The sequence below is a fragment of the Procambarus clarkii genome, chromosome 80 (assembly GCF_040958095.1).
Source record: "Procambarus clarkii isolate CNS0578487 chromosome 80, FALCON_Pclarkii_2.0, whole genome shotgun sequence".
In the NCBI taxonomy this organism is placed as follows: Eukaryota; Metazoa; Arthropoda; class Malacostraca; order Decapoda; family Cambaridae; genus Procambarus; species Procambarus clarkii.
In genome coordinates this window covers 13,125,223-13,136,397 of record NC_091229.1, presented here as the reverse complement: position 1 = coordinate 13,136,397, position 11,175 = coordinate 13,125,223, and the positions used below count along the sequence as shown (strand labels likewise).

The window sequence follows — 11,175 nt, the reverse complement described above, 5'->3', positions numbered from 1 at the left end:
TCTCGAAGAAAATGATTGGATACAAAAGAAGATGTATTAGTAAAACTAAGGCGGGGGAACGTGAGCTAGACCCTGCTTACTGACTTAGTTTATTTGTGTAAAACTGACTAGTTTAATGAAAAGGAACAAACATTACGAAGTACGGAATTATGAATGAACAATATGAAGGGGAGACGGTCCAAATATTATGAAGACACAATGATAAGATAAGATAAGATTACGGAGGTGACTTGACCCAGGGTGTCTGGCTGGCGGTGTAAAGTAAACACAGGTGATGCAGGGGTAGGGAGGGAAGGGGGTGTGAGGTAGGAGCAGGAGATGCAGGGGGTTGGGAGGGAAGGGGGGGAGGGGGATGGCAGGGTAATGATTCAGTTACATAGACATATACTAGTTTCTATGTAAGAATCCTACTTAAATGTATAAGGCCTAAATATCTGTTTATTCTTGGTATGAACTCTGAAAATTTCTCCCATAAGAACTATTAACAAACTTCTATGACATTATTGTCATACCTTGAGGTTACCTTCAGGTGCTTCCGGGGCTTAGCATCTTAGCGTCATCATAAAAACTTTTAACAAACTTCTAAAATATCAGAAATTATTTTTCTCATAAGAAATCCTTAATTCCACATCAGTGACGGCCCAAATTCACCTGAAAACCCTGATGATCCAGCATCCTCTTCCCTAATTTACCTGGAACCCCTGACTATCCAGTGTCCTCTTTCCCCGAAAATAAAAAAGGGGCGCTGGATAGTCATCCCTGCTACTCATTACCGCCCACAATATTCTTATGGGGTCAAGTACCGCCTACAGGATGGCTTTGGGGACCACTATCATCCACAGGATGGGTATGGGGTCCACTACCGCCCACAAGGTGGGTATGTGAGTCATGTCCATCCACAGGATGGGTATATGCGCCACTACTGCCCACAAAATGAGTATGGGGTCCAATACCGCCTACGGAATGGGTATTGGGTCGACAACCACTCACAGAATGGGTATGGGGGGCCACTACTACCCACAGGATGGGTATGGGGCCACTATACCACCCACAGAATTTGCATGGGGGTACACTACCGCCCACAGGATGGGTATGGGGGGTCCACTACAGCCTACAGGATGGCTATGGGGTCACTACCACCCACAGGATAGGTATCGGGTTCACTTCCGCCCGCAGGATTGGTATTAGGTCCACTACCGCCACAGAATGGGTATGGGGTCCATTACCATATACAGGATGGGCATGGAGTCCACTACCACCCACAGGATGGGTATGGGGTCCATTACCGCCCACAATACGGGTATTAGGTCCAATACCGCCCACAGGATGGGTATGGGGTCCAATACTGTCCACAGGATGGGTATGAGGTCCACTACCACTTACAGGATGGGTATGGGGTCCAATACCACCCACAGGATGGGTATTAGGTCCAATACCGCCCATAGGATGGGTATGGGGTTCAATACCGCCCACAAGATGGGTATTAGGTCCAATACCGCCCATAGGATGGGTATGGGGTTCAATACCGCCCACAAAATGGGTATTAGGTCCAATACCGCCCATAGGATGGGTATGGGGTCCAATACCGCCAACAGGATGGGTATGGGTCTACTATCACCAACGGGATGAGTATTTTGGGACTACTACTGCCCACAGGATGGGTATGGGATTTATAATTATAATAAGCACTATTAGTTTATTATTACTTATTAAGTTTATTATTACTTCTTAATAATTATAATTAAATACCTAATTTCATCTTCATTGTTTCCTACTCTGTGCTTTAAATTTGCTCTGTATTTAGTGTTACCCAATCTCCCAATCTTTATGTACTTAATCCAATCAACTTTACCATTGTGATCATTGCTGTCTTCTTATATGTGCTAGCAATTCGCTGTATTGTGCCTATTAATCTTTGTTAAATTACCATTCTAGCTGTCAGTGCAATCTATCTGAGTTACCTATGTGCTTTAATATACATACAAATCTCTCTCATCTCATTTTTTTTCTTGCAATGTACTTGTTATCATTTTATAAATTTTGCTAGTATTTACCTACTTAACATTTTCTGTTAGATTAAGGACCTGCCCGAAACGCTGTGCGTACTAGTGGCTTTACAAGAATGTAATCATTATGCTATGTATCCTCAATATCCCAATGAACCTTCTTGTATATATATATAAATAAATAAATAAATATTTAAATAAATAGTTATTACATATTATAATGGTGGTTCCCAAATCAATATTATATTCAATAGTGTATGCTTTGAAAATCTTTAAAAAAAATGAGAATGGATTGTAGGAACGTCAACAGAAAACAATGTTACATTAGTAATGTCTATTGGGTATACTAAAATCAAATCAAAATCAAAATCAAAATGTTTATTCAGGTAAAAATACATACATAGAAGATGAGTTATAAACATAATGTTGGATGTATTGATAGTGTTAGTACATATAATACCTAAAGTAACTAATACAGCGTTTCGGGCAAGGTGTGGGGAGAAAAACCCCTTAGACTAAAGTTTAATACTAACTGAGATTAAAGTATGAATTGTGTTGAAAAAAGGAAAAAAGGGGGGAGGTTATCTTGAGATGATTTCGGGGCTTTTAGTGTCCCCGCGGCCCGGTCCTCGACCAGGCCTCCACCCCCAGGAAGCAGCCCGTGACAGCTGACTAACACCCAGGTACCTATTTTACTGCTAGGTAACAGGGGCATAGGGTGAAAGAAACTCTGCCCATTGTTTCTCGCCGGCGCCTGGGATCGAACCCAGGACCACGGGATCACAAGTCCAGCGTGCTGTCCGCTTGGACGACCGGCTCCCATAAGGAGGAGGGGGGGAACATGGCAGAAATCAGCAATTATACAACTTGGTCAACAAAGAGTATTGTTTGAAAATAGCTAGACAAAGGTTGACATTTAGGGGGTAAGGTAGGTTACATGGAGTTTGCTAGGAATAGTTCTTAGTTTTTCTCTTAAACTGGTTGAGAGAGGTACAGCCTTTGACATGATTGGGGAGGTCATTCCACATTCTGGATCCCTTGATTTGTAGGGCATTTCTAGTTTGGTTAAGGCGCGCTCTTGGAATATCAAATAGGAATTTGTTATTGGTATGGTTCCATTGGGTTCTGTTACAACTTTCTAGGAAACTCTTAAGGACAGGACTGACATTACAGTTCTGAGTCTTAAATATATAGGGTATACATAAGAGGATGTGCAGTGACTTAAGAACGAGATGCAGGCGATGAGTCACAATAACGTGGCTGAAGTATGTTGACCAGAACCACACACTAGAAGTTGAAGGGACTGACGACGTTTCGATCCGTCCTGGACCATTCTCAAGTCGATTGTGATGAGGAGGTAGAGACAGGCAATAAATAGGCAAGAGAGAAGCTGAGGAGGAAAGTAAGGTGTAGGGGATAGTAGTAATAATGAGAACTGCAGAAGGCCTATTGGCCAATACTAGGCAGCTCCTATTATAACCACCGAAGGAGATAGTAATAGGGAATAAGAAGAGTATAGCAAGGGAGTGTAGGAGAAGACAATGAACAGAAAAAGGGAGAAGAGGGAAAGAAAAAAAAGAGAAAGAAAGATAAATGGAAGGGGTAAGTTTATGTTAAGTCACGTTTGTTAGAAAGATTAGAGCATTTGAGTATATACTGTGAAAGAGAAGAGTCCACAGCAATAAAGCCAGGACTCAAGTTCATGTTGGGTACATTGTGTATAAGAGCCGATTCTACAAGACGGCGTCTGTGTAGAGTAGAGGCAGGAAAGATTATTTTGGAGGAAGACCAATCAATGGGATGATTAGAATCCCTCACATGGCAGAAGAGAGCATTGTTAGTGTCTGCAGACTTAACACTTCTCTTGTGTTCTTTAAGTCTGTCATTCAGTGTACAGCCAGTTTCGCCAAAGTATTGGAGAGGACAAGATGAACAAGAAATGCAGTAGACACCAGCAGCACTTAGAAGCAGGAGGAGCAGTGTGAACTAGATTGTTACGAAGTGTGTTAGTTTGTCGAAAGGCGAGTTTAATGTCAAGAGGACGAAAGGTATTGGTAAAGTTTTGAGTTCAGATATGAAGGGAAGGCATAGTACAGTGCTACTAGTGTTGGAAGCAGGTTTAGGATGAAAGAAATTTCGTTTAGCTTGAAAATATGCACAGTTGATGAAATGCAAAGGATAACCAAGGCGAGAGAATGATTTGTAGATAAAGGCAATTTCAGAATCAAGAAACTGAGGGTCGTTGATGCGTAGAGCGCGGAGGAGAGAGAGACAAGGGACACTTTTCTAACAGAAGGAGGATGGTAGGAAAAGAAGTGAATGTACATGCCACTATGCATAGGTTTACGGTAGACAGAGAAAGAGAACCCAGACACAGAGCTGTGAACATGAACATCAAGAAAAGGAAGGAGGGAATTAGATTCCCACTCAACTTTGAAATGGATAGAAGGAGCCAGATTGTTAAGAGAGGCGAGGAAAGGCTGGAAAAGATTAAGGTCATGAGGCCATAAAGCAAAAATGTCATCAACATAGCGAAGCCAGAGAGAGGGATGAGTATCAATAGAAGGAAGAAGAACAGTTTCGAAGTATTCAATGTAGAAATTAGCAAGAACAGGGGAGAGAGGGGAACCCATAGCGACACCGAAAGTTTGAGTGTAATATTTACCGTTGAAAGAGAAAGAGTTAGAGTCAACACAGAGTCTAATGAGATCGAGGAAAACGTCAGTGGGAAGCGGGAGAGGAAGAAGGCCCTCTGACGCCTTCTGTCTAAGGAAAGAGAGAACGTCATCGAGCGGAACATTAGTGAACAGAGAGTCGACATCAAGACTAAGCATCTTACAAAAGGGCTGCAGGCGCAGTCTTTCTATGAAGTCCTGAGAGTGACGAAGGTGGGCAGGGGAAAAAGTGCCAAGGTAAGGTGTCAGGGTTTTAGCGAGCCAGGAGGCAAGAGGATAGATGACGGAGCCCCGTAAAGAAATGAAAGATTATAATTGGAACTGCCTCGTATTGGCCAATATGCCTTCTGCAGTTCTCATTATTACTACTATCCCCTACACCTTACTTTCCTCCTCAGCTCTCTCTTGCCTATTTATTGCCTATCTCTACCTCCTCATCACAATCGACTTGAGAATGGTCCAGGACGGACCGAAACGTCGTTGTTCCTTCAACTTCTAGTGTGTGGTCTGGTCAACAAAAAAGAACAAGATTTCAGTATCCCAACAGCTAATTCACCCCAAGTGATCTTAACCTTTTGTACTGTTAATTCATATCGATGCATGACAATCAGCAAGGTAACCATAATACTCACGCAAGTCCAAAAATATTGTGAACTTATCTTATTTATTCAAACACACCAAATATCGTAATTACATGACTATATATCAACCGTCATACTGTTCATATGGTTGAACCAGGGTGTTTATGACGCATTGAAATAAAAAAATCTGCTTAATAGTAATATGAGATAAAAGTCATAATAACAAACAGCAATTAATCACTATATCACATCAATTAATCACTATACACACACAATGTTGCACTTATACATACACTAAAAATACAAGAAATCAAAACACTCAGTATAAAACACATTTACACTCAATACTACACTAGTGTGTAATATTGCCTTGTAGTTACAAGGCATTTTTCCTCATATTACCACAACTTTCCTCATATTACCACAACATAACCACCTAGGGCCTAACCTTTAATATGACATATTCTTGTGAAAGTGTTAATTTGGGTTAAAACCCTAACAGACATGTGCCCAACCTGCATGGATCTTTGCTGAATATTGCAACTTCATTGTTTTGAAAGGATTGATTTTGGATATAAACTTAAATGACTTGTACCTAACCTGCTTGGATCTTTGTTGAATATTGTATCTATATTCTTAGAAAAGTGTTGTTTTGAATATGCACCTAACTGCCCTGTGCCTAACCTGCCTGTTTATATGCTCAATATTGCAAGTATATTGCTAGAAAAGTGTTTGTTTTACACATCAATTCAGCTACCTAGTTAGGATCTTTGTTCAATATTTCTAGCAATGTTTTGTTTCGGATGTGGACTCAACAACCCTGAACCTAACCTGCCTTGACCTAACGTCAAATGTATCGTACGTTTGGAAAGTTTTTTTTTGTTTTTTTTCATCAACCCAACCGCCCTGGACTTAGCCTCTGATACCAGGATCTTGGTCCAAAGTTGCCTCTTATTCTTAGCCATGTTTTTTTTACATCATTACAAGCAAGCCAGCCTTTCTAACCTCAATTACCCGGGTTAATGGAAATGTGTTATTATTGGGCATTTTCTCTTCATTAGCTTAAATTAACCAGCCTGTACCTAACTTTATACCTGGATCTGAACTCCATTTTACACATATTCTAAGGAAAGCGATAAGAGTCACTATATCTATATCATTAAATAATCAAATTTTCCTTAACCTAACCTATAATTAAGGGCATTATTAACCCCCTCCCCCTTTACCTGGAAATTATTCTATATATTGAAGATAAGACCCCTCTACATTTTCTAAATTATTAAAAATTAGGGTAATATGTCATAATGACCCCATTTTTGGAGGATGGGCTGCATAAATAAGGGTAAATTAGGGATAAATTTAGATAATATGACATAAATAAGGGTCAGATATGGATAAATTAAGATATGACATAAATTAAGCTAATAGGACATAAATTAAGATAATATGACCTAAATATAGATTATATGAGATAAATTAAGATAATATTACATAAATTAAGATAATATTACATAAATTAAGATAATATTACATAAATTAGGGTTCATTAGGGATAAATTAGGATATATTTGAATAATATGTGAAAATATATTTTCACCTTAATTATCCATAATTTACCCTTATTTTCGAGATAAGAGGAAAGGGGAGATAGAGCCCCTAGTTATGGGTAAGGTTAAGGGAAATTGGATTATTTAATGATATAGCTTCAAGAAGTGATCATGAGCAGTACAGCTAGGAGGAATGCTCATGTGCTGTACATTTGGAGTGCTCATGAGCAGTACAGCTTGGAGGAGAGTTCATGTGTTATTGGAGGAGTGCTCATGTGTTGTACAGCTTGGAGGAGAGCTCATGTGTTATTGGAGGAGTGCTCATGTGTTGTACAGCTTGGAGGAGTGCTCATGTGCAGAACAGTTTGGAGGAGTGCTCATGTGTTGTACAGCTTGGGGGAGTGCTCATGTGCAGTTCAAGTTGCAGGAACCTCAAATTATTTTCTCATTATTCATGTATATTATAATTTATCATATGAATCAAAGAGCTCACCACTTATTACATATTGTATTAGCTAAATGCCCCAGGTACACACTTGGTCCTAGTGATGACCTGTCAGGACTCGGAGGTGCTCCTCGAGAGACGCAAGTCAGGTGTTAGTGCTAGGACAGGGAGCAGGTGCTACTCCAAGGTCAGGAGGCAAGTGTTACTCCAAGGTCATGAGGAAGGTGTTACTCCAAGGACATAAAGCACCTGATACTTTAAGGACAGAAGCCAGGTATTGTCCCTAGGACAATTTTAGTTTCTCACAAATAACTGCATAATTGTTATTGCAAGAAGTATCGAAGAAAAAATAATGATCTTCCTTGTACATTAACATGCAGTTTTGATCGGTTCCTCCGTCGGGCTCCTGAATATTGTCAGTAATGCCGTCACCCCAAAAGGGGGTTCCCATCTTGACCTGGGTACCATCAGTCCAGAAGAAAGATCCCTCGTGGCCTTCATCTCTCCCACCGACCCAGTAAGACAACTTAACCAGACCTGCGGACATATTGAAGAACAGGTGAATATTATCAGAAAGAAATTATGATATAATTCAGGTTTTCAGGAACGACATAGGTCTTGAGCTGAATAACTCACCGTTACTGTGAAGGTACCTGACGAGGTAATACATGAAGGTGCCACAGTCAACCTTGACAATCTCGCCGCCCTTCTGCTGACAGTGACGTCTCATTGTTTCCCAAGATCCCGTCAGTGCCGTCTCCACCAAGATACAGTGACCATACACGTCCACAAACGGTGTCATGCACTCCACGACCCCTGTGGACGACAGAGCACAAGACTCATGCAGATGAATATATTAGGCAACTCTTATGTCGAGGCTTTTATATTCAATGAAACATTACTTAAAATTTTTAGTACAATGTAGTTTGTCAACAAGGTCATGTGAAGCTTGTGCTCGGGTGAGGTAAGCTCTTAGCTAATGAGACCTATGAACTACAAGGTCAGGTGACCAAGGGAACTACAAGGTCAGGTGACCAAGGGAACTACAAGGTCAGGTGACCAAGGGAACTACAAGGTCAGGTGACCAAGGGAACTACAAGGTCAGGTGACCAAGGGAACTACAAGGTCAGGTGAACAAGGGAACTACAAGGTCAGGTGACCAAGGGAACTACAAGGTCAGGTGAACAAGGGAACTACAAGGTCAGGTGACCAAGGGAACTACAAGGTCAGGTGACCAAGGGAACTACAAGGTCAGGTGAACAAGGGAACTACAAGGTCAGGTGACCAAGGGAACTACAAGGTCAGGTGACCAAGGGAACTACAAGGTCAGGTGAACAAGGGAACTACAAGGTCAGGTGAACAGGGAACAGTATTCGAAAAAGACATGTACCTTCTCTTAATACTAAAAAGGACCATCAAAACAAGTAAATATTATGATGCCAAATTCATTTCTAACTCATCACTAGTGAGAGACCTTTAATATGGATGGCCTTAGGTATGTGCAGCCTCCTGCGGCCATTGGAGGTTGCAATGATGATGCAGTTTTTATCTCCGTCGTGACGGTTTTGGATAATGCTGTTGTTAGTGATGCTCTTTTATAACTTCTTTGTCTCTATTTAGGGAACACTATTACCCTCACCATCATCTTGGGAACATTATTACCCTCACCATCATCTTGGGAACACCATAATCCTCACCATCATCTTGGGAACACCATGACCCTCACCTTCATTTTGGAGAACACCATAACCATCACTATCATCTTGGAGAACATCATAAACCTCACCATCATATTAGGAAACACCATAACCTTCACTATCACCATGGGGAACAATATTACCTTTACCAGCATCTTGGGGAACACCATTAGCTTTAACAACGTTCTGCAAAGCCGCTATTTCTGGAAAGGGAAAACATATTATGTGATTAATTTCTGATTAAGTTCTTGAAAACCAAATATTTATAACATTGACATTCATCAGTCAAGAAGAGTCGTTTAAAATCACTTTATTAAACAATAAAATATTCATCTAGAATTTGTTAATAAATCAGAATGTAAAAGTTTCAATGATCCTCCAGAGCAGTGATCCTCAAACGGGTCGAGGCGCTTGACTCCCAAAAGAGGAATTTCTGTTATGAGAATGAACTCTAAACTGAGAAAGACCGTACTCAGTATAATATATACATATCAAATGTAATGCCAATACACAGTTAAGCAGTCCTTTAGTAATGTCTGGCTCCTCAGAGTGCTTCTGCCACAACACACTTGCAAAGTGTACTAGTAATGAGCCAGGTTGCACCATACTCTCTTGTGGTTAGTTGACATGAACATATTAGGAACAAGACAATGTATACAAACATAAGAGCCACTCACCGGAGGTAATGTTTGATTGCAGGTCGTTCAGCCACTCTCTTATTACTGAAATATAAACGACGAAAACCACATTACAATACCATGGTCGGTAATGAAGAGAGTTAACAGCAGTTTATGTAGTCTTGGTCGCTTCTGTCTTATATCCTTCTGTTGTCTCCTAAACCTGCAATATCTGTGATCTCCTGAACCTTCATTGTATGTTATATCCTAAACGTTCGGTGTCTTTTATCTTAAAGATAACTTTGTGATCAGCTTAGGTTATAATGTTGACAAATTATTACGAGTATTGAGAAGGAAATTGTAATTAAATAAGCAAGTAACTGACTAAGGTACTGACTAGAAAAGAATAATTTAATTTAAAGATATATAATCAGTGAACTTCACTTCACCACCAGCTGTATCATCTAACTCAACTACACTTACTGCCACACCACACTCCAACACCAGCACTATCATCCAACTGGATAACAATTTCCACCACAGTAAACTTCAACAGCTCCTACGTGACTGTGAAGCTGCTCCAGTGGTCTCCTTACCTCTTGTTCTGGAGTCGCGTTCAGCCAGCATGTTGGACATTGCCAGCTGGTTGAGGAGCAGCGTGTTGGATAGATCTTGAAGTGTCTGAATCTCTTGGGCAGCCGTCACCAGTGCCAGCACCGACAGCAGGATGGCTGAGAATGTTGCCATGGCGACCTCTCGGTGATCTTTGGGGGAGTGAGGCAGCCACCCGTTGTTGCTTTATTTATACACTCGCCTGGCATGGACACACGCACGCACGCAGGCACGCACGCACGCACGCACGCACGCACGCATACACACACACACACACACACACACACACACACACACACACACACACAACACACACACACACACACACACACACACACACACACACACACACACACACACACACACATATGCGGCATATGCCAGGCTGGCCAACATACGAACGGCATTCAGAAACTTGTGTAAAGAATCATTCAGAACTTTGTATACCACATATGTCAGGCAAATCCTGGAGTATGCAGCCCCAGCATGGAGTCCATATCTAGTCAAGGATAAGACTAAACTGGAAAAGGTTCAAAGGTTTGCCACCAGACTAGTACCCGAGCTGAGAGGTATGAGCTACGAGGAGAGACTACGGGAATTAAACCTCACTTCGCTGGAAGACAGAAGAGTTAGGGGGGACATGATCACCACATTCAAGATTCTGAAGGGGATTGATAGGGTAGATAAAGACAGTCTATTTAACACAAGGGGAACACGCACAAGGGGACACAGGTGGAAACTGAGTGCCCAAATGAGCCACAGAGATATTAGAAAGAACTTTTTTAGTGTCAGAGTGGTTGACAAATGGAATGCATTAGGAAGTGATGTGGTGGAGGCTGACTCCATACACAGTTTCAAGTGTAGATATGACAGAGCCCGATAGGCTCATGAATCTGTACACCTGTTGATTGACGGTTGAGAGGCGGGACCAAAGAGCCAGAGCTCAACCCCCGCAAACACAACTAGGTGAGTACACACACACACACACACACACA

General features: G+C 41.3%; 1 protein-coding gene across 2 annotated transcripts; it reads right to left on the bottom strand.

Annotated features, from left to right (window-relative positions):
- Nucleotides 1–5,185: 5,185 nt before the first annotated feature.
- Nucleotides 5,186–10,362, bottom strand: LOC123750113 (ladderlectin-like). 2 transcript variants are annotated; one of them, XM_045732236.2, is made up of 5 exons: nt 10,165–10,362; nt 9,629–9,673; nt 9,095–9,154; nt 7,891–8,070; nt 5,186–7,791 (listed from the first exon to the last, which is right to left on the bottom strand). In XM_045732236.2, exons 1-5 carry the CDS (start codon nt 10,313–10,315, stop codon nt 7,538–7,540), a joined length of 690 nt encoding a protein of 229 aa, XP_045588192.1. In that variant the 5' UTR covers nt 10,316–10,362; the 3' UTR covers nt 5,186–7,537. The 2 variants fall into 2 exon arrangements, with proteins under 2 accessions (XP_045588192.1, XP_045588193.1); XM_045732237.2 differs by having other exon boundaries at nt 9,101–9,154; nt 10,165–10,361.
- Nucleotides 10,363–11,175: the final 813 nt, after the last annotated feature.